At 42.9% G+C, this 25,226-nt stretch overlaps 2 protein-coding genes across 2 annotated transcripts in view; one reads left to right on the top strand and one right to left on the bottom strand.

Moving 5' to 3' along the window:
• Nucleotides 1-728: 728 nt before the first annotated feature.
• The window catches only part of LOC131205502 (coiled-coil domain-containing protein AGAP005037), a 32,119-nt gene continuing 7,621 nt past the window's right edge, over nt 729-25,226 (bottom strand). Inside the window, exons 7-20 of the mRNA XM_058197622.1 lie at nt 16,738-16,822; nt 16,562-16,654; nt 16,353-16,473; nt 16,179-16,277; nt 14,351-14,505; nt 13,488-13,556; nt 12,538-12,621; nt 12,378-12,440; nt 12,028-12,308; nt 11,404-11,576; nt 11,133-11,315; nt 10,929-11,025; nt 3,956-4,078; nt 729-3,701 (exon numbers count right to left, since the gene is read on the bottom strand). Of these exons, the coding sequence (XP_058053605.1) occupies nt 2,838-3,701; nt 3,956-4,078; nt 10,929-11,025; nt 11,133-11,315; nt 11,404-11,576; nt 12,028-12,308; nt 12,378-12,440; nt 12,538-12,621; nt 13,488-13,556; nt 14,351-14,505; nt 16,179-16,277; nt 16,353-16,473; nt 16,562-16,654; nt 16,738-16,822 (2,490 nt within the window). The 3' untranslated portion in view covers nt 729-2,837. The remainder of the gene's footprint in view (nt 3,702-3,955; nt 4,079-10,928; nt 11,026-11,132; nt 11,316-11,403; nt 11,577-12,027; nt 12,309-12,377; nt 12,441-12,537; nt 12,622-13,487; nt 13,557-14,350; nt 14,506-16,178; nt 16,278-16,352; nt 16,474-16,561; nt 16,655-16,737; nt 16,823-25,226) is intronic.
• On the top strand, nt 19,874-25,179 carry LOC131205503 (uncharacterized). Its single transcript, XM_058197623.1, has 6 exons — nt 19,874-20,227; nt 22,965-23,112; nt 23,399-23,492; nt 23,605-23,725; nt 23,907-24,131; nt 24,234-25,179. The coding sequence occupies exons 1-6, from the start codon at nt 20,009-20,011 to the stop codon at nt 25,011-25,013; spliced, it is 1,587 nt and encodes a 528-aa protein (XP_058053606.1). The 5' UTR covers nt 19,874-20,008; the 3' UTR covers nt 25,014-25,179.

Here is a 25,226-nt window from a genome sequence, read left to right as displayed (position 1 = left end):
ATCACTGCCCACACTACTGCTGCATGCTCTGTTTCTGCCTGTTAGTTGCCCCCCAATTGCTAGGTAAGTGTAACTTTTCGAAAAATGTCGCCTCTACTTGCACATACTGATACGACATCGAAAACTGTATCTGCTTTGTTTACCGCATGTTACATTACGCTGCGAATACTTTGTTGAATCGAGTTAAAATGTAAAATTGCAAAAAGAAATCAGTTTACTGATATTTAAAGCACAAGGCATTGCTAGAGAGAACGTGCGTATCGAATCTGAGCAAAACTGGCACATTTTCGCTTCTTTTCTCCATTGCACTCGTTGCGTTCTACCGTATCGCGCCGTGGGGCAGACTATCTAAAATGATTTTTTTCTCCTAGAGATTATGGGCCTAAAACGAAGGCTTAAAACGTTTAAAACCGGTCTCACGCGTTAGTGTTTCCGATCGTTCGCACTTAATTTGTTTCTCCTCGATTGCCTGAACGATCCCGATTTTTTCGTATGAAGAAAAATCACTGCCTTCGTCTTCGGCTTTGACTTGCCAACTCAACGCCATCCTGTGATCGCTCTCAGCACGTGTTCGGGTGTGTAGTGTGGAAAAAAGGACGATACGCGCGCTTCAGTACGATCGTAACCACCGTGGTTCTACTCAAATCACTCGTATTCGGAGTAGAGTGAAGAGTAATTTTACTTTCTAATAACAAATCAACATTCAAGCGGGCAAAACACAAGGAGACGGCTGGGAGTTTGGCGGTGTACGTTTATATGTTTATGCCATATTACACACTAGGGTGTACCATGTTTATATATCAATGCATTCGATAGTGGCGGTGAGATTGGTTTGATAACGTTTCGATTAGAAAGCTGAGTCGCATCAATTATAATCATCTACTCGCAGTACTTCGCCTGTTAGAATGATTCACGTTTATAGACTAATTTTGCGGATTGGTTGTGTAAGCGCTAGATCATTTTTGGGGTGATGATGGTTTGCTCTTGATGCTGCTCTTGTGAGCTACGTGCTGCGCCGGGGCATTGGATAACAAATTCGGTAAACATGAGGAGAGTCAACGTTATACTTTTGCCCGTGTTTCTTACTTTATTGATTTTAATACATATTTTACTAAGAACGATCGAATTCGGGTCCACATTCAATCAGGTTTTCGGTGAGCACTTTGCACTTGGACAAAACTTCTCCGTAGTCGATGTTTTGGCAGAACCAAGCACTTTTCTAAAACTTCCTACCAACATGCACATGGCGTGGCTGCACCAATAATGCCCTTAATAATATCGTCGAACATTTGTGTCCAAAAATTACGGATTCGAAAACAACAAACTTCTTCTGCAATCGGCTACCGAATGACTCTTTCACACGAATCAAGACAGTGGCTACGTTTGGCTTTGCTCTTTCAGATTGCATCGTTCGGATTTACAGTCAAACTAATCGGGACTTGCCTTGCATCGTGAAACACAGGCATTGGAGACCATCAGGGCTTGCTTTGAGGTTTGTGCACCGCTGGTGGATACAATTAGTCATTTCATTGCTGCAAGTAAGTGTCTGTGTGTTCGTTTCTCAAGCACATGCATTACATTTACAAACATTACTCTTGAATTTGACTAGGATTCTCGTCGTGCTCCATGGGTACACATAGTTGCAGATTCATAATTTTCTACTTTGCGAATTCCACGTCACACGTCACACTTTTCGGCCCAGCATTCCCTCCGGTAATGCCACAAGAGCTCGATGTTAGTTGTTAAGTTGTGCTGCTTCTTTTACGCTTCCTTGTTTTTTTTTTATAACTTTCTCTATCCCTCTTTTTTGCTTCCTCTACACAGTGTTGCTTACTTTGATGAACTATGCGGTTTACTTGTACTTATATTCCGTGAAGTGCAAGGAACAACTTTCTTCGTTTCGTGGTTTTCGTCACATTTACTTTTATCACTTGTACAATGAATAAAAATTTAACAAAATGTTGTTTTCCCCCTTTGCAACTTGTTCATGCAGTGTTTAATCACCCCAACTTTGGCAACAATTGGCCATCGACTTGGAGTTACTCTAAGGTTGCCACATCGAACGGTTTACATAGTGAAAGTGTAATTCGTATTGCGAAAATGGGCCGTCGTCTTACACCATGTTTTGGCTTTGCGTTTATTTTGCTTTATATTTCGGTAGTGCTTAGGAGTGTAAGGCGGGAATGACTAAAGATTAGCATCTTGGGCGTTGTAACTAGTTTGCCTTCCATCATTTGTACAAGTTCACGCTTAGTGCCTCAAAAAGTGTAGTGTTTGTGATGATCCTACCGTAAACGGATGCTACCAGTGTCGGAAATGTTATGGGTATGAGGAAACTTTATGGTACACCTAATTTAAATTGTGGCAACAACGAATAAAAGTAACTTTATAAATCGTTAGCAGAATTCTCAGTGTCTACTAGGTTTTTTGGTTAACTGTTTGGCCTACAGAAGTGCAGCATGCTGTCAAGTTAACGGTGTCAACCCAACTCATATTGTACGACACGAGACCACGAGCACAACGATGCTCTTATTCGCTGATTAGAGGGCGCTGATTAGGGCACATTTGACTATGAACTCAAGTATCAAAAAGGAATGTATGGTGCAAATGTAACGATATATGAAAACAAAAATTACAAAATGGCAACTGCTCTATCGCCTCCCTAGAACATCACACATCAGTTCGGTTGAAAGAAAGTTTAACATGATTTTTACAAATGCGTGCGTTTCTTATTGTGCTGTTACGTGCAGTTTCTCGCTGTTTGGCACATGGGAGGCCCTTTACTGGATTTCCATCAAGCTTAACGAACACCGAATAGTAGGCGGCGGTTGCACAAATTACAAAATGTCAGTTTCGTAAACCTTGTTGGTCGTTTTGGTTAAGTGGGGTGGTAGTGTTCCTAGTTTGCCATTCACAGGGCCATCCGACGCATTCGAGCTTAGCGATTGATCATTATCATCTTGATACTGCATTTCGATGTTGCTGGAGTTGTTGGTATGGCCAAGTATGGTAGCTGCCGGATCGAAGGTGTTGGCACCGTCACCAACGCACAGGTTCTTCATCGAGCCACTAACCGTCATTGAGTAGCCCATTTTCATTGGAAGATTCGACTCGCTGCCCGTCTTTTTGATATCATGGCTGATGGTTCCCGGCGCCAGTGGGACCGCATTTTTGCTCATTTGCTGGAGGCGTTGGTACTGTTCCTGGAGCTGTCGCTGCTTCTTCAGCAGCTCCTGATGGCGCAACTCTAAGGCGAGCTGGCGTTGAGAGTTGTCTGAGCAGACGGACTCGCTGCCAGAATCGGTACCCTCCGAAGTGCGCTGCTGTTGGTCGCAGTCGGAAAGTGTGACCGACGACTGATGGCCACCACGGTGGTGCGGTACATGCGGGGTAGTCGGACTCGCCAGTGGACTTCGGGAACTTGTGCGCGGTGGCGGCGGGGGTGGCACGCGCTTGTTGTTTACCTTTGACAGCAGATCGGCGTTACGCTCCGGAACCGGTGGCTTGCAGGAGTTCGGACGATTCGGCTGCGGTGGGCTCGTATCGGTATCCGAACCGCTCGGATACGAATGAAGCCGCCGCAAGCCGACATTCGATGAGTGGGGCTCTGATGGGTACAGCTGTGACTGCGAGATCTTGGTTGTGATGCTGTTCTGGAGCGTTTGTGAACTGTCGTCCGACGTTGAGTCGTCCGGACGGTGCTGAAAGTGTTGCAGGGCATGCAGATATTAGTTATCGCTTAGTCAAATCTAATGATGTGCAGCAAGTAGCGCAAGTAGGCAGTTCTGCGATTAGGGCGCATTCTGCTTTGTCTAAGTGGGCTCATATTGTGGTGCTGCTTAGAAAAGAATCGGTCCAGTTAGTGCCAGCCGAAAGATTCAAATCCATCGACAGTAAAGATGATTTTGAGTTTTAAGTCTTTGAATGAACAGATGATGTTCTGCAATATGCTTACCTCGCTAACACCATTAGGTGGTTTGGCAAATGTTTGGAGCTCATCTAGCAAAGCATCGAGTGCGTTTTCTGGGGCGATCCCTCCACTGGTAATGGTTGTCCCCAGACGGGGACTTGGGATTGGCTGAGGTGATTCGCGTAGCAAAGAAAATTTTTGGTGATCGAGCGTTCGATGGAACGAATGAGCGAAGAATGCATGTGTGCACAGAATTGAGAGCAAGGGAAACAATAGCGGGAGAATGAAAAGGACACAGAATTAAAGAACCAGGGAAATGAGGCAGAAACAGAGAGAGAGAGAGAGAGAGAGCGATATGGATATAGAAAGAGAGAGAAGGAGAGAGAGAGAAAAAGAAAGAGAGTAAACAGAGTGTTAGAAAATGAGACAGGTAGAGAGAGAGAGAGAGAAAGAGAGAGAGAGATAGTAAATAAATGGGAGTCAAACGAAACGTGACAATAGGAAGAGATAAAGAGAACCAGGTGTTTAAAATGTTAATATAGTTTTTCGAATAAATTTAAAAACATTTCTTTTCACACAGCCATGAAATAGGGAAGAAACAGCACTATGTAATAAAATATAAAAATTAAAAACAAAATAAGAGAAATATAGAAAGAAAGAGCGAAAGAAAGAGAGAAAAAGAGAGACAGTGAAAGATAGAGAGAAACAGAAAGAGAAGAAACTAACGTTCAACGCAACGGTAATCAAATTTTGATATACAATAGAGTACTATCATTTACGGTTATCTTACGTGTTATTTTTTATGTGTACACTATTGTATCCAATATTAGTGAAATAAGGATACGATTTTCTGTAAATATTTTAATTCTTTTGGAAATCAAATTACTACTTTGTTTGCACTATCTGCAGCCAATTTGAAGACTCGACCAACACACATTATCGTAACAAGCGTGCTTCCGATAACAGATCGTCATCCAATTCAGAAACGAAAACATAACCAAGTCTACGCTAACGAAAAGTACAGCACACAAAATGCAAACCGGACATCAGATTTCAGGTAAAGGATATTTCGTAAAGTTGGCCAATTCGTGGACTTACAAATATATTGTTTATGTGCGAAAAACTGAGCAACGAAAGCCAATTGTGTGGGAACTGGGATCAAAAGAGATAAAATCATTCATCCACCATATTCTTGCAACGCACGTGTTTGTTTTTGAACTATTTGGTGAACTGTTTTAAGTGTACTTGTAGTGTATATTGAAAAGAATCACAAACAAGTATATTGCATTTTGCGAGCACTAACATTGCTCTAAGGTAATCACGTGGACTTTGTAGAACTATCAATGAGTATAGCACCATCGTTCGGTTACATTGAAATCAAAAGTTTTCCTGTAGAATGCACAAATTGATAACGATAAAAGTACTGATTCGTTTCTTCCACCAACGTGAAAGGAGATCTTTGAATGCACCAACAAAACGGCAAATTCACCAAGCATTAAACACTGCAACAGTTTACTAGTTATTTACTAAAAACAACAGAAAACGTAAAGAAACGGTGCGAAATCACATGAAACAAAGTCATTAAGTATAAAGAATGTTCAGGGCAGGACCACTCCACTCCGATGATCTAGATTGTCCGATAATATCTTTGCAACTCGATTAATACTCGAACGAATTACATATTTCGTGAAAACAGCAAAGTAGTGATCACTAGTTGTTGTCGTGATAACTGATGTTGTACTTAATTTGCGCATGTTTGTTAAAGTTGTTTGTTCAAAATTCAAAGTTGGATTGCTCAAAATTGAAATAGTAAAAAATTGATGTAACAATGTTGGGCCACGCTATAAGAAAATGAAACGGTGAGAGAGATGTTTCTACTTTACGACGTCTGACTGCCGAGTTAAGCAGCGCCAGATAGTTTATAGAAAAACTGAAAAACCAAACACTTTTGGGACAAACGTACGAAAATGATGAGCATGCACCTTCATAAGAGGAAACGAAAGTTTAAGACTCGCAGTTTCTACAAAGCAAAACAATGTTGCAAAAAACGAAAGCTAAGCGGAACTATATGTTTCATTTGGCGCCAGATTGATTGACTTGGAGAGTTTTCGGTGGTTTAAATCAAATTGGTACATTTGCAACTACAGGAAGAAGCAACCAAAAAGGTTGATGGAAAATAGAAAAACCGGAAAATGGTAAGTGCTACAACTAAACAGAAAAACGATGGAAGGGTAGAGCGAATGGTTTGAACAAATGTGGGATGTTTTGCATTTGAGAATTTGAGATTTGCATTTGCCCTTCGCCAGCAAAAGTTCCGACAAGACGCTGACAGTGAGGATTGTAGAGAAAATACACAGAGCGAACACAACGTTGACAATTTAATATGGATGCGTTTTTGTTCGGTTGAAAGTAATAGTGCTACACTTCTTTAGTAGTACATAGTTTGAAATGATAATGAAATGAAATGATGTTTGAAATAATAAAATCTTCTTGTTTCATACAGTAATACGAAAGTAAACGAAAACGGAACATTTGTCAACACAACATAACATTCACTATGCCGTAGCAAAAGTATACATAAAGAGATAAAATATATAATGTGAGACGATTAGATAGAGATAAAAATTAGAGACGCAACTATTTCTTTCGGCGTACTGAGACATACGAAGAGAGGCCCATTTCAATTGCGGAAACTCAAACAATTTCAGCAGTATTAGACAGAGTGTTACAAGGGCAATGCAGATATGGTGTGCGATTAAAGTGCTCTAAAGGTGTCAGAGTACCACAAGAACCGAAATGTACAATGATGGCCAACAAGAAGCCCTAGTGAAGAAACCTATTCATTGGAGGCCTATTGAAAAAAAAAACATGGGATTCGCACTGAGGCACGTCTTTAAGAAGCTGAGAAGCTACACTGTGACGTTACGAGTTAAAAAGTACAATTTACAAACAATAAGAGTGTGTTCCGTGAGACATACAAAACAGCGAATGACAGAAATTCACACAAAGAAGGAAAATGTAATTAAAACCAAGAAACGGAGATTCAATTATGTGAAACCATTCAGCACTATAGAAGCGAAAAATCAATCAAGCGCAGGATAACAGATAAACAGATCGCCACAGACACTGAGGATCCTCATGGCACCGTCTCGCGTAAGGAGTTGAAAACACAATAGCGCGTGGCTCGAGGCAGATCGTATGCCATTGCCGCAGGGTGCATCATATTTTGTGGGTGTTTTGTGCAAAATAGTGTCGATTTGCGATGTGGTGAGCCAGCCAGTAGAGAGGCAACAGGGATACCAGCAGTGGTGAAGTACAACCAGTAGAGACAGTGGATGTAAGTGTGTGGTTTGCGCATGTGTGTGAAGAAGATAGAGAACGATTGATTTTGTAAAAGGAATTTAAAAGACACTTTTGTTACGCTTCCTTATGCGCGGTACATTTGTGGAACGAAAAAAACTATAACGATTATAATTTGTGAAAGTAAAATAGAGGAAACTGTTTGTTTTGATGTTATTTAAGTAAGAGCATAGTTTACTCATTGATCGCCTCTTTGAAGTTAGAACTCCATCGCCAGTTGAACTATAAAACACAAAATTATATGAATGCACATTTTAGCTTTCGATTCAATTCAAACTGTGATTTGGTTCATCGAGTTAATTCGGGTGGTTTATACAGCTGGAAACGGTGAGGCAGGATGGCTGGGTCCGGACAGGGATTTCAGGGGCATGTCAGGGCACCAACTGCGCGACCCGTGTGTAGTAAACATTAGCATTAGAAGTCGTGAATCGAACTTCGCAATATAGAAGAAGGAGGCAAAGGTGAGGATACGAGGTTGTCATACGATGAGGACACATGGCAGTACATGAATGAAGGATGTAGTGGTGGACGCGGTTATGTTACAGAACGCGTTCGGGGTTAGGCGTCTGAGATCTAGTATAAGCAGCTTTGGAGCTATTGGCACACTAGTTTTGCACGGAGTTTATATAGCATTGTATTTAATGTGATTTGAATTAGTAACGCTGATGATGGTGATGATGACGATGAGGAGTTAATAACGGAGGTCCATGATACCAAAAATTAAACATAAACTCCATTTAAGTGTAACAAAATCGATACATAAAAACCAAAGTGCGAATCAAATCAAACATTTAATCAAAATGTGCTGGAAATATTTTTGCAAATATGTTTTTTTTTGCGGTAGAAGGGACATAGCAGACGAAACTTTTACCAAGCAGTGTTACTTTTTCTCATTATAAATTGCCGTTGATCTATTCCGTTCCCGGTATAGGTTGGTACGTAGGTTGTTTTATTTTTCGACCACCCAACGAACAACCGTTGGTATGCGTAAGTTCCAAAGTTTACTTCCTAACAGTGTGTTATGCTGACCGAACTAAAATAACATTAGCCAGTGCTTGATTTTGTTGACGATATGGCCGATAGCTTTCGAAAGGGTAAAGAATTATTTTCTACTGCTAACATCTACCTAGCTTAACTCAACTTTAATTATCGTTGACTCAACAAGTACATATCATGGTAGTTGTCTTAAATCGATCAAAAGTGTGTGTCATTTTAAGTTAATTTTAAAAAAATGTTAAATAAACGAAACTTTTCGGTCAAACACACTAGAAGGTCCTTTTGACATGGCATAAACCTTGAATGCAGTTTTTTTTTGTCAAACGATTGGCGAATCGTACGAGTGTGTTGAAAATTTAGTCTAAAAACCGATCGTCCGAAAAAATTTCGACAAGTCTTCATTATGGAGATCCACTCTCATTTACTGATAAGAAGCACAAAGTTTTTTTTGCGTGACGTGTAAGCCTTCTTTATCACTGCAGCGGTTAAAATTTTTCAAACAGATAGTTAAAAATGTATATTTCACCGGATATAATTAGTTGTGTAACACGATAGATCGAATTAAAGAAAACTTACATTCTTTTAACGTGTTTTCTTCAAAGGCCACTACCGTAATGCGGTTGTAGTAATATGATAAGAATTTCCAACGGAGGGGTACTCTCGCAGAAATTTTATACCAATTAAACCGTTTTGGCAGCACCTTGCAAGTTAAGGTATCAACCTTCGTCATACTAGGATGAATAAATCCTTGCGAAAAACATAAACCAAATAAAAGATTCTAATGATTATTTCTATACCTTGGCACATTTTATTGACACGATAAAAGTATTCCACTGATTAAAGAATTGGGTCCAATCTGCACATATTAAAGAGTTAGAGTCACCGCTCGGATAGAGTACTTCTCAAAACAGAAAAAAGCAAATCTAGTTGAAATGTGAAATTTCAGATACATTTGGCTGCAATATAGGGAAGAGTACTCTGTAAATAATTAACTGCAACACGTCGTGGTACTAAAAGGCATCCAGAAACATCTACTATGAATATTTTTGATAATTTTAGTTAGAAGAATGATGGGCAGCAAATATTGTAGAAGGCGGGCTGCTTCTCTTTACAATAACGGTTACAATAGCTTTATGTCGAGAAATCTGTTGGTTTAGTCAGTCGCTTAGAATGCTGAGAGTGAGTTAGAACCCTCTCTTGAACGAAATAATGCCTTCTTTGCTGTTTATGCACTGCGAGACATTCGGAACACTCTGTTTGTCAGAACCGGGTAGTTACATCACTGTACATGTTTTCATACTGCTAATTTTCAATTGCACCAGTATACACCATCAAAAAAGAGATCACGTAGGAATGATAAATCTAGAGATAGAATACATTGTAACCAACTTAACTACACATTCAGAAGACGTATGAAACAAGTGAAAGCAATACCAAAGATCAAATTCAGCTACTCGGCAAAATAGAGCAAAAACAAAAGAGAACCTTGGTTCAACTTGAACAAATATGAGTACTGATCAACGATTAGCGTTTTGTATAAAATGAAATGATGGAGCGCAGTGTCGTGGTCGAGCGAGCTAAAGCCAATGTGAACGGTTGGAATACTATTAATGCCTACATTAACATATAACATGATGTTATAAATGATGTTGGCTGTTGTGTTACGCTACACGTTGGTTGTTTCATGAAACAAAAACAATATTCTATAGTTACCAATATCGTACGGTATACTCTAAATCCTCAAAGGCCACATTAATGCGAAAGTTTGGCATGCGCCGTTGATAAATATTGTTTATTATTTTCCTGTTTGTGGGGTTCAATTTGTTTATAGTATTTTACTGCAAAACCAACAGGAAAAGCATTCAGTGTAAAAAACGAGTAATGTTATTTCACCCATTTTGTTGTTTAGAACAAACTTTTTGAATTTACAAATTGTATTCAGTAGTATGTTCAGCAATCTTCAAGGCATTCAGTTCCTAAGCCAGCCAAAAAAGTGTAACTAATAACAAAAAAGCCAAAAATGTAAACTAAAATATGTCTAGTTTTAGTAGCATCAACTATTTAACAAGCCAGTACACGGTTGATATGCTTTGCGCATGTACATTATCGCTTGTTTTAAGTATTTGGTTAACACTACGCCCCGTTTTCATCAATTTTAAAGATGTAAAATTCACAACGCTGTCGTCATTTAAAAAGGGTTTTCGATTTTGTCGGACAATAGAGCAAATTCTTGAAACTGATCGATCGGTTTTGAATGCGAACAGCAAAACGAATGCCGTTAACAAGTTGCTGAAGGCTAGTAAATCGGATAGACAGTCGGTATGAAAGACTTAGAAAAACGGATACGCAAGAATGCACAAAGAAATAGAGTAAAAGAGAAAGAGAGAGCGAAATAGAGATAGAGAGAGATTGATATAGAAAGAATAAAATATTGTGATAAATTTTCTCGTTTATAAAAGAGACCCTCAGCTGGGGGACAAGAATGAGAGAAATTGGAACGAACTTGGAACAAAATCGGAAAGTAAAACTAAAACAAGTAGCAATGAAAGAAATGTTATTAACTAGTCTCGGTTTTTAGTGGCTAATATTGCTGTTTTTAGATTATTCAGACAAGGGATAGATTGTTGCAAACACAGGACTAGAGTGAAGTTGTGGCAATTACCTTATTAACGGTGTGATGCGTTTCCGGAGGTTTGACCGTTTCGTCCACGATGGTTGTGTCAGGAATAGGCAAACGCTGCTCCTGAACGCTCGCAAGTCTGTGGCATGTGGATTTTGTGTAAGAACAGAACAGTAGCTCCTAAGCAAGTTGGCTAAATCGGCTGGATAGCAGTGCTTTCATTGAACGGGTTACGAAAGTTTTTACCTTTTAAGTGTTACAAGCGTTCCAGTAAGTTTTTTACACCGTCGCAACGCGTTTTCCAAACGATCGGGTTCATCTTTGAGGAAAGCTTCCTCGCGGCAAACCCGTTCCATTTCGCTGGAAATCAAATTCCGCAACCCTTGTTGCAGTACCGGAAAACGCATCTTCAGCTCAGCCACGGTTTTGCTGCAAGCGTAATTAGACGATGGCGTAAGTAAGCATTTGTCCTGTTTGTGAGGATTCACACGTCGAATTTTAATCATTTTCATCGTACCTTGCCCGACTGAGAACCAGCGCCATATCTTCCACCGCAACCATATTGACCCGAGTTCGTCTGTTAATCACCTCTCCTCGTAGACCTTCCACGGAGGATTCCAAGTCAGCCAGATCTTTTTCCAAACGTATCACCTCCTGCTTGTAGATTTCTTCTTCTCTAGTAAGATTAGTCTGCAATCGAGTAACGTGACCCTCATTAATTCATTATTCTTCCTGTGTGTGTTTCATGTGCCTTATGTTATGGCATAAACCGTAAAACCTAAGGGAATGCAATCGATTGGGACCGAATCGAATGAGGATCGGATAAAAACGAACCATAATTTGTGATTCGAACAAACGTTCTCATTTGTTGGTTTGTGTGGCCAACAGCTCAGCATATTCGACGATTTCGGGATTTGAATGCAAGGGCGGAGCTAGTCCCTACCTGCTATGGTTAGTGAGCCAAAAAAGTTCTTCATTTAACCATCATTTGTTTTGCGACTTCTACTGTCGATACGGGATGTCAAAGTTTTAATAATACTAAATAAAGTTCATAGAAAAAACCGTAACAGCAAAACGAAGCATTCGGCATGTCACATTGATAACTTAAAAGCCCCAGTATGAATAGTATCCCTCGACTTACCCGTTCCTTATCATCCTGGCCCCACGCAAAGCCAGTGTTTGATAAAAGAGTGGCACGAATTCTCATAAATGTGTCTTTGATGTCCTCCCGAACGGCTACAGCTTGAGTTTGCGTTAACCGACGAAGCGTACGCGCCTCTGTGCGCAAGTCCATCGCTTTCTTCTGCAAACCGCGCAATTGATTGTAGACTTCCGGTGCAAGGGTAAGGTCAGTTCGGTACTGGTTTCCGGGAGCCATTACGAGGGGCTTCGGTGGAGGTGGAGGTTTTAAGCGGTCCCGTTCTGGGTGGGTGAGAAATAATGCCGAATCACGCGAATGCTGGCGTTTACGGTTCCACAATTTATACGCACCTTGGGATGATGTTCTAGGCAAAGTGGACGACTTTATCGCAGGTTTCGGAGGTTTAGAATCCGCTGAAAGTGGGCCCCATGGAACAGATGGGAAACATTACATTACCAACACGACGGTACCAGAACTGGTTCATAAACACTTATAAACCGCGACACTTACCAGAATGCTGAGGGCTGTGAGACTTTTGCACGCCTTGAATGTCATCGCTGAACGAGACAGATTTTTCGAACGAAACCGACTTGTCTGCCGAAGAAATGAAGAAGTAAAACGTCTTACCGTTACACGTTAAATGATTAAGACCCTGAGGTATAATTACATCCAAATATAAGGAATCACCGTTTGCCTATGATAGCGTTCAGTGTTAGTAACAATCCTATCAAGGCCACCACCGCCATTTTACTGCTGGTATTGTTTTATGCATGCTTTGTTCATGTAGAGAAGAAATCAAACAAATCGTTCGTACCTGTCTTGCCTATATTTAAACTACATACTATATACTAGGAACAACATTAACGTATTTGAATGCGACGCGCTCGCAATAATCTCACACACTGAAACCGACTTCCAACCGAAACTTCTACTGCAACTATATTACATGTTCTACAATTTGTTCTGTAAACCACACTATTGAACACAGCTGAACGGAAAACTTTAAAGCATCTATACTAGTGTCTGAAAAGATACCGACCTAATTAAGTAAACAAATAGTAACTAGTTTTACTTCTTTGATATTTACAATCACTGTACAATTGCTGCGGGTGAAAAGGAGTACTTTTTGTTCACTTTTTTGTTGACAATATGTTTCAACAGGAATCTTTTTTGCGGGCAATGAAAACGGCACAATTGGCTCTAAGTATTACTTTTATTTAGTTCGAAAAAGCTGAAATTACACACTGAACAACAAACGGGGCACCATGAATAAAAATAAAAAGCGATTCGATGTTTGCGTGATAGAAAAGAAAGTATAAGTGTATGGAAAATGGTTGCATCAATGGCACCCGGGTGATCGGATGCGTGAATGCTTGGGGAACAGTATGGAAGAGAGCTTGAGAGTAAACTAGGTAAATTTGGGCATATACTGGGATATATTTTCGAAAGAATAAACTTACGACACGTTGATTTTCCCAATTTAGGCGGTTTTTCGCGCGTGCAAACCGTACCATCTCCAGTAGCTTCAGCTAAATGATCAGTGTTTTGTTAGTTAACGGTGAGAGTATGAGAAGATGAGTTTTGATAGAAAAAAAACAGTACACATGAATGAATGACAGCAATTTAAATGGAACAGTATCAAACCGAAGTCAAATTTTCGTAAAATTCCCAAACTAAGAGCCAAACGATAGAAACAAACGCGTGAGAAAAGTAATGGGTCAGATATAATGATCGAGTGCTTTGCTAGGTGCAATACTATGTGTAACAGACGTTAAAAAGGAGTGCCGGGACGCATCGCAAACGCACTGCAAACGTGAGTATTTGGAGAGTGACAGATTCTTACACGCGATCTGCGTTGCGAGCTTTCGCATAAGATATGGAAATTTTTGCACAAATAAAACCAATCCGGGTGAACTAACAATGCATCATAATAAACCCAAAAGTACGGAGACCTACACAGCATTAGTTACCACAACTCACAATCATACAACTCGCAACCGAGATAGATAAAAATGCCAAATGTTCAAGTAAGCTATTCAACTGACAAAAATACACGCACAACCATTGTTATTATTATTATTGTGATTAAATATTATCAAACAAATGTAAGTGAAGTAAGTAAATACAGTAGGTAAAGTTCGAATGCACAACGATGAAGAGCTAACATAAGACTCGCTTAGCAAATTGCGGTTCAGTTTGTGAACGATGGCAGTGTAAAACGATCGAAATGTGGAAGGTACAGGAAGTCGGAGAAAAAAAAACCATATCAATAGGCCAAAGCAAACAATACCATCAATGAAAGTGTTATTTCCAACATACATACCGTTACGATATTGTCCTGGGATGTTTAGAATGTTTGGGGTATTGTTAACTAGTGGTATCGAAGGATTTTGTGTGAGAGCTTTCTGCACCAATCCGGTTAGATTTGCCAGCTGCCGTTCCATGTGCTCAACCCGTATTCTGTGCAGATCTTCTGATCTGAAAAAGGCAAAAGCATGCGCCCATTTAGAAAAGCTTCAATTTAATGGTTGACGACATTTGGATTCATTCAGCGATTTCGTGTCGCTCGCAGCGTATCAACACACCCACGGAGACAGGGCACGAACAGTGCAGAAGACATAAGAGGTCGCACCAGGGAAAATTTGAATCCGTGTCAGAAAAATGTTTAAGAAAATAATATGAATAAGGAATTTGCCCACAAAAGCTTTATACCAATATAATATTTACCAGTATAAATCGTTCAATGATGCATTATTGGATTTATTAATTTTTTTCAACAAATCGCTCACAATAGCAGCAGTCACTGTTTGGAGTGCCCTCGTTCACGCTAATCAAGACGGTGCAACGGAAAGGAAAATGCTCGCCGATGCATGCCTTGCACGGGTTGCACATTTTTTGTGCACTATGTGCTGTGCGAGAGGAAGTCATGTTTCATTCAACGTTTTCTTGTCGACTCTTTTGGTCGCAGTCATTATATCGCATGAAAAAAGGTGCGTTAAACTCTGTGATTTCGTTCCCCAAAATGGTTAGTGTTCGAATATGTTACGGTACGGCTCTCTACTATGCCTACACGTGGTTGGTGTTGTGCCGGGTCAGCACCGCCAATAACGGCTCGCTGGAGTATGATTATGTTCGGTGGAATGATTATCACTATTTGGAGCGCTTGCCGATGATGCGTCTATTGCAACTGCAGCGTGTCGCTCAAGAGTTGCACAGAAAGTTTAACGGCAGCAGCGAAGTTTTGGAAGTGCAAAGCCGAGAAACTGTGCACCCATTGAGCGATCAAAGCAGCGAAGAACGACAAGATGACACGGTCGCATTGCCACTGAAAATGGACAATTTCGCCCAAAGGTATACCGGTGATATGTTTCACGTTACCAACGATGGTTCGGTTCAACAACAGTCGTCTCTCATTACAGCAGATCAGCCGTAGAGTCGTGGGACTCGAAGCCCTCCAAAATACAGACGATTTTTCAAATAAGCATTACCGGCTTAGCATTTTTAGCCTTCGCCGGATATTTACTATGCATGATTGTACAAGCTATAAAAAGCAAAGGTGAGATCAGCATCGGCCTTTTCGGGGTGTTGTGTGCAATAAACCACCTTCGGTATTATCGCAGGTACTACGTACTATCATCCCACCATCACCGGGACCTCGACACTAACGTCAGCGATCAAGAAGCGAAAACCGTTCATGCGACGCAAGCGAAATCTCTTCCACGTGACAGAAACGACAGTACCCTTCGAAGGGATCAACGCGGACAAGCTGCAGCAGATGTTTCTCACATTCGCCGAATCTTATGTCGACGCAACGCGCCTGTGATGCCAAGGGTTTGCATAAATCGGGCTAAAAGCTTGACAAAACAGACAGGAACATGTTAATCGCCAATTTAATTTAATTTAAGCAGGCAGCAGTTAGTAGTAAGCAATAAGTAAATGCAAATAAGTTAGATGACCACATGACGCAAATAAGTTAGATGATGTGACAAGAAATATCTAAATACAGAGTTAGATGGGGCACCAACAATCATTTGTTAAGATTGCTTCAGTTCAAGAATACATTTCCGTCGATGATCATTTTGTTTTCTTAACAATAAAACTATAATAGCAAACACTGGACTACTGGAGTTAGGCACTACGGTCAATCTTACCTTGTGTGATCATACATTTGGTTGGGTGGCACTCGTGGAATTCGTCCAACATTCTTCACACCGTACATGGCGTACTGGTCGTCGGCGATGGATATATCCCTGCTTATAAAGAAAGACACCTTGTTATTGGAACATCGGTTCGAATACGACGTCGGTTCAGCAGTGAGACAGTACCCCTGTTCTTCGTCAATAATTGGCGCCACAGCCGCTGATCGGGTTCCATATTGGCTATAGTAGGGCTCCTCGTAGGCCCCTCTTGAAGCACCACTGCGCTCAGGAGAACTCATGTAACCGTCTGTAAGCAGAACAGAACAGTAGTTTATTTTTACCAAATGACGGTACGATGAGTACAATGTAATATGCACAACAGTTTCAATACACACCTGGAATGTTGTACAACTGCTCGGTAGTGTACGGCATTGGTGCCGCCATATTGCTGCGCGACCCATATGACCTGATCGGTTTTGATACTACACCTGGGGAGTGATTTTAGCAAGGAAGCGAATTACAATAATCCGTATGTATCCCGGACATATTGGGCGCTTCAATTCGTTCTTACCTATCGCACCTTTGTTCCTGTCGGAATACATGCCTCTCGGCAGGGTTTGGGTTGTACCCACGTAGTAGGGAGTTTTGGTTGGCTGCTAAAAACAAGAAGCATTCGAAAAGAAGTTACATTTAGTTGCTCCCGTTTACTGGAAACAGTTGTTGTTAAGTTTTGCGATTGTTTGTGTATGTTTTGCGTTTTTGGTTCTATTTATATAACTTTCAAATCTGTCGCCTATTAAATTTTTTTCAGAGCAGAGTCAGAGGCGGAGTGTAAAATTATTGCCCAGCTCGTTTGGTTGTAGCTCAGGAATTACTTTTAAATTTCACCAGTCGCACGCCAAATTTCACGAAAAATTCAGTCGTATAAGTCGAAATCGTTTCATATGAAAACGTCAATAATTAACAATAACGGTGCCGGAATGGTGGTTTTGGAAATTCCAACAAACGTGTGTAATTAAAAAACACAGTTTATGTAATAGCAAACACAAAAGGTGATGAATTAAGGTTCCAGCATTAGGGTCTTATAGTCTCGCTTATGAAATGTTACGCCCATAGAAATATCGTTGCCCTAGTCCCACTCTGTGCTTCGCTGGTGACTATATGTGGGCTAACGCCGTGACGGGCTCGCGTTAAAATGGATCAGCATTAATTGTTTCCATCAGTTTCCATTATCGCCTCAAAGAGCTTAGCGCTTGTAGAGCCTCGCTACACGCGATTTGACTCTTCATTTTGACCACCCTTTTCGCCAAACATTGTAAATGGAAAATAAGTGCTAGATCCCGAAGCAGACCGCTCGAGGAGTTCAAGGTGCACCAACTTTTCTCCGCCTGAAGGTTGAACACTAAAAGCTCACTTACCGTGGCAGTCGCAATCCAGCAATAAAGTGGACGATAAATGGACGATTACGAGAGATGGCAACAACGAGCACTTTTAACTGGTGCACGACGGTTACGACTAAACTCGTGACTCGTTGCCCTCAAAATCATGTTATTGTTATGATTTTATCTGTTACAACGGACACGGAGAGACATTATCATCAACATAAGACACCTTTCGTATAGGAACCGACAAATCGGTGGAAGCGTTAAAGGGATGATCCAAGGACGAATTTTGATACTAAATAGAACTCAATTTTTCGAGTAATTCGTTTCCAATCGAAGGTAAGAAGCCTTTTCCCTGTATTACGAGCCATCCCTGAACCCAATGCCATTCCCCGCGAAAGTGTTTCGCATCCTCGCTCCGCCGATGCCAAGGTGTTCCACCTCGGAACGAAGGTTTTTTTTCAAGGCTGAAACGTAACATAAAAGGTGCGCCAAAAACGGGGCCCGTAGTGGATAAGGAAAAGTGCACGGGAACGCTCGGCTTCGGGCGGTGTGTGACGTGACAAGTTTACGATCAATCTGCCTCAATCTTTCTCCGCCTGGCTGTGAACAGCACGGTGCACACGTCACGGCGTTTCGGTCGATTGAAGTCTCGTTTTTAATTCGGAGCAGCGATTACATCAAGCATTTCCGATGCGCTGGTGGGGCACCGCCGGCAATCGTGTTATGTTCAGCCCGAAGTAACGTGCCGCATAGGTTTTCTATGACGTCATACGACGACCCTCATCTTGAGGTGGAGTGGCTCACAATCTTATATGGCCGTCCGTCCGTTTCCGTCACCATTGGGCCTGGGAATCTCAAAAAAATGATCAATGTTGCCATCAAGCTCAACAAGATTGCCAACTACTCGTGGGCAGATTCTACAGCTTTGCAGTCTGATCACTAGCGTTTCGTTTGATTGATTTATCATCTGTCAACATCATCAGTACAGGTTGATGGTGGCCTAATTAGCTAGTACACCGTGATGAGGTGTACATCTTGTAGTGACCACACACTTTTACTTTTCCCTACTTGTGCCTGGGCCGTGGCATCTGATATATAACATTTACAGCGGCGCCACAGCATACAATCGCGCCCGGTACATAGTGTAATTGCCCGAACCGCGGCCGCGGCAGTAGGTGAAATTTGCCAACCTAATGCACAGCTGGCACAAGGGGCCCAAACGTCGTGATGGTGACGGCGACGGTCGGTCGGGTGGCGGCGGGATTGGAGCGATAGAAAGTGACGATTTGATCCGATCGGAGCTGTGTGCATTGCGTGCTAAGTTTTCGGCGTGCACCACAGATGTTTGAATTGAAACCAAACGGTTGCGTAACGGAAAATCGCAATCGACGTGGCCTCCGCGTGGTCGGTACACCACAGAAAATGGCGCGAAGCAAAATAGATAGCGGAAAACACAGGGAAAACAATGAACGAAAGCCGATTCGAGCTCGACAGCCAACAAATTAACCAAAAGACGGAACTCATACTCCGAAGGTCGATCCACAGTATTGTTGAAAGTAATATCTTATTCCTTGGTTGTCATTTGCTTGTCTTTTATCGATCAAGATCATATCGAAAATCTAAATAATGAACTTAAACACTCGTATTAGGTATTAGTACATCGAACAATGTTGACCTTTGGCTCATTGTTTCGTCTCTAACCGTAATGGTCTGTTCATTTTCGTTCACACTGAGCGGCATCTTAAAGCGCCTTAATTGATAATCTAATGCCAAATTGGTTCCACGTTTTCCCGCACACACTTTCCTTGAAGCCGCGCAAATTTTAGCAACAACCACGCCACGGAGGCCGCACAGAAGCGTGAGGAGCGCCGGCCGTTGAAGTGCCATTAATTCATCGCCTCCCGCGTACACCCGAATCTTCGTCCCATCTTCCGTCCCACCGGAGATTACATCGGTCCCAACCCGCATCCGTCACTACCGCCAAGCGCCGAGAGCCACACCGCCAGGCCGAGAAACAATATTACCACAAAAAGACTCCCCCACACACAAACAAAAGGTCTTACGAATCGTTTATAGTTTTTTTGTTGCTGTTGTCGTCCACCTTGTTTCCATCTCCCGTGTGGTAGGCTCGTGTTCGGCAGGCGGCTAGGCCCCTGCCGCCAGCCGCCAGAGTTACAACCTTTTTCCTTGTGGGCCACAGGCGTCGCGTCGCGCGTAGGCATCGAGCGGCGAACTTACTGCTCGGCGGCGTCAGTAGCCGTTCGGACCCGGTATCGCGAGGATCCGATATCCAGTACTGGGGTGCACACTAAGTAACGACTATGATCGTACGTCATCGATCGTAAAGTTTGAGCCGCCTTTCGTGGAACAGAAGACTTCCGCCAGCCAGCTAGGAGTGATCGTGTACAGAGTGGTACAAAGTGCTACAGAGTGATCGCGTTACGTACGTGAGTGACAATGGTTCGACTACTGCCGCTGGTGTTGCTGGGCAGTCTGACTCTGGCAGCCGCCAGTCCTCAGAAAACGGTCACCACGTACCATGGGAATCTTTTCCCCGGCCTGGAAACCTCGGCAGTTGGTAGTACCCCGAAATTGCTGCCAGAAACGGATACTTCGGAAGAGCGCATTTTGACCGGTGATTTCTTCTCCTCGTTCCGAGACACCGCCAGCGGTGACGTAAGTACCCAGCGACATCCAGACTAGTAGGTGCGGACTATCGGCCTTCTGCCGATCGCCTAGCGACGCTTACCACGCAATGCAAATCGTGTTCATAATTTCCTGTGCCATATCGAGGCGTTTGAAAGCGCAAGCGCAATTAGCGATCACGCCCGATCGATTCAGGTTCCTGGTGGTGCGCGCACAAGACACAAAGCCGAAGACACCGCTTTCCAAGAGATTAATCCTAGACGAGCCACCGGACATTGGGTGCCGTGGGTTGCAGCAAATCTGCACAAAATTTATGATGTAATGTGGGCCGCATGGACACACCGCTCGACGTTGCATATGCAGGGCGATCATTTTGCAATGCGTTGCAGTCGTCGCCGTCGTCCTCGTCGGTTGGTTCGCGCTGCCATGCGGTGCGTACACTGAGAGTGTCGCAAGAAGTCACTTACAGCACTCGACGCGGGCATAAGCCTACGACATCACCGACAGCTAGAAAATCACCGGTGCAAGCGATGCCGCGCCTTGCTTGCCAGAGCCCCATGTTGCTGGTGCTTTTACCACATTTTGGAGACCCTTTTTTTGTTTTACCTTCAGCATATTCACACAGTGCCGAGTAATGGCAACGACAAATGGTCGCTAGATGGCGGTCAGGGATCGACCCGGCGGCGGGATCACACCGATAATCCCTCGACGCCTGCACTACACTGAGTGAGGTCTTCAGGTTGCTCTTTTACAACCCTTTACGATGTGGCTACTTCTAAGATTTTATAACACGTTGTTAATCACATTGGTTAATGCTTTTGTTTATACTAAGCATCTATTGTTTTCGTATCCTTTGGTAGGCACGAGTAGCCGACGTCACCACCATCTAATAGAGCCATTATAATTGAGAACTTTTGCATCATAAAGCGGGGCAAGCTTCGGGCGTAGCAATCTAGACTTGGAGTGCTGAATGGTTGGTTTAGTGAGTCTGTCAAGGCGCCGTTCGGCTAAGCAACCGGCGACCTTAACCTGATCACCTTTTGTACGCAGTACGCAGAATTCTAACATTGGAACTAGTCTGCGCGCGGCAGAGACAGATCGTGCCGTTTAACCAGTTGGGAAACATTCAATAACCTGTTTCTACAAACCAGGTAGTGTTTGTACTTGACAATTTTTGATTAATTGTGTACCTTGTGGGCGTTCCAAACAAGGTTATACAATAAAAAAGGTTTCTTGAATCGGTTGATCGTGCACAGGATGGAAACGATTTCTACTTTCAATCTTGCAGTCAGGAATTTGATACCGGCTGTCACATTCGTCAGATTGACAACAGAATACAACACCATAGTCTAAAGTTCCCGTACACTCCTTGGTCACCTGGTCAAACCGCCATATGATCTACTCTATACAATATCTGTTGTGGATATTTCATGATTAAATGATCATTGCAGACAAATGATCTATGATTACCTCATCCGTGCTCATGCTGATCAAATCGAGATTGTGCCTGGCAGGCGAGTCGTGCTGGCGATAGTAGAAGCAGTCATAGATGAGGATCGGTGGAAGAAGTAATTTTGCGACCAGTTGAGTGCAAAAAGCAGGGCAAGATCGCAAGCTCTCAGAAAATTTCCATCAAATCAATTAGAATTTGAAATCGTCAATGCATGAGAGTCGCATCGTCGTCGAAAAGTATGAGAAAGGGAACAAAATAAAGGGTTATCCATTTCGTAGTTACAAAAAGAAACTTTCACATGAATTACATGAAAAATTAAGATTTTAATAAAGTGATTTATCATAAAATTTGTACTTTGCCATTATGCGTGAAGCACAATATCGTTCAGATGGTCACACCGGGCCTATGGCAATAGTCGATTCTAATAAGATAATTTTCAATTACTTTTTTCGGCTGTTATCATGGCCACATCTTGGCGAATGTTATCTTGCAAATGCTTCAAAGTTGCAGGCTTGTCAGCATAAACACGATAGCCTCACAAGACAAGTCCAAAGGTGGCAAATCGCACGATCCGGTCGCCAATTGATATAATCAAAACGCGAAATTATACACAATTTCGCACAATAGATCGAAGAAAATCATATCTTCAATTGCAGACCAAAATAAATTTGTCCTTTAATCGTTTGAGAGTTTTGAGTTCCCCAAATGAGGCAGTTTTGCTTATAGCCACCAAGTGAAAAATGTGCCTCGTCGTTGCAGAAATTTTCTTTGGAAAAATGAGGGTTTTTAGCGTGAAACTTGTGAAGTGCCAGCCCAATAATTTCAAAACTACAAAATTGATATTCCTGCAACTTCTCCGATGTAAAAAGAAGATAGAATCAAATTTGCGTTTGATGAGCAAAATAAATAAAAGCAAACAAGAATTCCGAAGATTCGAATGGAGCAAACTGGACCAAACTGTTGCAAAACTTTTGATCAGATAATTGAAACGAAACAACTGCTTTCAGAGTTGAAAGAACGACGTTTCCATAAAATCTCAAATTAAAAAAAAATCATTGAAAAACTAAAACCACGATACCAGGAATCGTTACAAGTCGCAGACCAAACAACAAAATCTGGCCGTCCGTATGGTTTAAAAGATCGTATTATTGAACAACGTTTTTTTTCTATTTACCCTGGTATAATGTAAATTCATTCTACCACTTTTCTGTAAGAGGATTTCCTGGTTTGGGAAACTATTGTAACTCAGTGTTGTAACAAGTGTTTGATAACCCCTTATTAATAAGCATTTTATGACCTGTTCCACCACCGTAGGATGCATGCAGCTTTAATAAGTACGCATTTGACCACGATGGTATGGTGAAGTATGGCAACCAACTGCCTGCTCTGTCTCAATTTACGCTCTGCACGTGGATGCGCTTCATTAACCACACGGGCGACCATACGCTCCTGACATACTCTGGTAAGTAGTTGGGGAAAGCCAACACTTTAATTTGCAAACTATGCTGCCGGTTGCAAAGTTCTGCTCAGCGTGACGTCGTGGCTATGATTGTAATTTAACTAATAAACTAGCTCCGGATTAGTCGGGCACTACTATCGGGCACAGCGTTACTATCCCTCTCTTCGCGACCGTGCCAAGAGAACACAATAAAAAGAAAATATACCCCAACACAAACCTGGGTTACGTCTCAACTATTTCTCGTTGCTTGCCTCTTTTTTCCCGGTCCGGTCGGAACCGGTATGGGCAGTCGACGAAGAACCGCGCGAAATACAGCTCTGGATATCGAACAGCATGGGAATGAGCTACATCAGCCTTGCCGTTCACGGCCAGTCTCTGTTTAGGTGAGTCGAAGAAAGATTTAACCCAACTACACAGCCGCACAATGCAAGCTTACGTAACCTTTAAACAACAATAACAAAATCACATCGGACTCCGAATTATCGAATGTAACAGGTTGAACTATCCTTTCAAAATGCGAAAGTGGCACCATGCGTGTGCCTCGTGGAATGGAAAAACGGGCGAGTGGCAGCTTTGGATCAAATCGGAGCGTGTAGGACGCGGATTCCACAACCGGGTAAGTCGGCAAGTGGTTCAGCGCCCAACCTTGAGATACATTCACCGGGCAACCGAACGATACACGGCGGCGCACGGCGGCTCGTGAAGGTTTCTGGAAAAGTAATCTTTCGCTCTCTTTTATCCGCGCGACCGTCAACTGATTGGGGGGACTACCGACGAACACGCTGACGCATTGGCAGTTGGTTAATTATGAAATCAAGCCTTACGGAGCACTGTTCTCGGGCGGCCCTTCCATTACCGGGCCGACCGACGTCGGGCTGCACTTCGAGCTGACGGCCGTGCAGATGTACAAGATAGCGCTCAGTGCCGGCAAGGCTCATCGCGACCATAAGCATCACCACGTGCATCATTTCGACCACAACGGAGGGGAGGTTACGTCCACCACGGCCCGCCCGCTCATGACGGTAAGTTGTGGTGACCAGTTTTGTCGCGACCAACTCGCGTCATCGCTCCGAGGCTACTGATTAAACGTTCTCCGCTAATGATCCCTTGCCCGCTCGCCACAGGTAGCGCCACAACCTACGAACCCCCAACTGGCGAACGGACAAATTCCGACGCGCGTCAAGATTAACCTTGCGAACGGCCAGCAAAACAGCGGCAGTCTAGGCATTCCTATCAAGGGTCTTCCTTCGCAGCTGGTCGGAGGGTTTAGCCCATCGGTCGGGCCCGGTGCCACCGTTACGACCAACTTTATCAACGGCCAGTTCAGTACCGGTGTCCGGTTTCTACAGGAGCAACTGGCAACGACCAATCTGCTCAGTCAGTTCCCGCAGCCGGGCCCTTCATCGTTGCCAGCATCGGTGAAGAGTAACGCTCCCTTCACGTTCCCAGACAGCAGCGGCGACTCGCTGTCAGCTACGCCACACGCTACGAACGGTGGAGCTTACTCGATCGTCCAGCTTCCCACCGATCTGGTAGCGCGCAAGATCTTCAAGCGGCAAACGAGGCCAGCGTCCGTGGCGAAGGAAGCGAAAACCAAACGTGACCTTGTGCAGCTGCAGGACGGCTCACTGGTCGAGGGCTCCGAATACATCTTCGACGGGTTGGCCGAGTTTGGGTTGCCCGAGTTCAAAAACAAGCTGGGCCGCGAAACCGACATCGAGGATGAGATTCGCGAGCACGATAAGGAACCGGCCGAGGAAGAGGTACGAGCGGTGTTGAACATCTGCTCCAAGTGTGCCCCGGAACCTTTCGCGAAGGCGCTGGTGTTTGCTTGGAAGGATGCGACGACGGAGCCCGCAGGGGCTCTGCAAGCCAAGGCGTCCTCTCACTGCGGTCATTTCTAGTGCTCAAGGTCCAGCGAATGCCTCTTTTCCCGTTCTAGACCAGCGCACACTTATTTAAATACCTCAACCTTATTAGATTATTTACGAAAGCCATAGCCCCCCGTGTGTGTGTAGACAGGTGTAGAGAGTTTATGTGTACTCAGAAAGGAAGACAAAAGTCGACAATTGATGTTAATAAAAAAAAGACGGAAAACGGTTACTTTAAACCACGTG

This window comes from Anopheles bellator, chromosome 1 (genome assembly GCF_943735745.2).
Source record: "Anopheles bellator chromosome 1, idAnoBellAS_SP24_06.2, whole genome shotgun sequence".
NCBI lineage: Eukaryota > Metazoa > Arthropoda > Insecta > Diptera > Culicidae > Anopheles > Anopheles bellator.
Note: the sequence above shows the minus strand (reverse complement) of the source record. Positions and strands in the feature narration are given on the sequence as shown.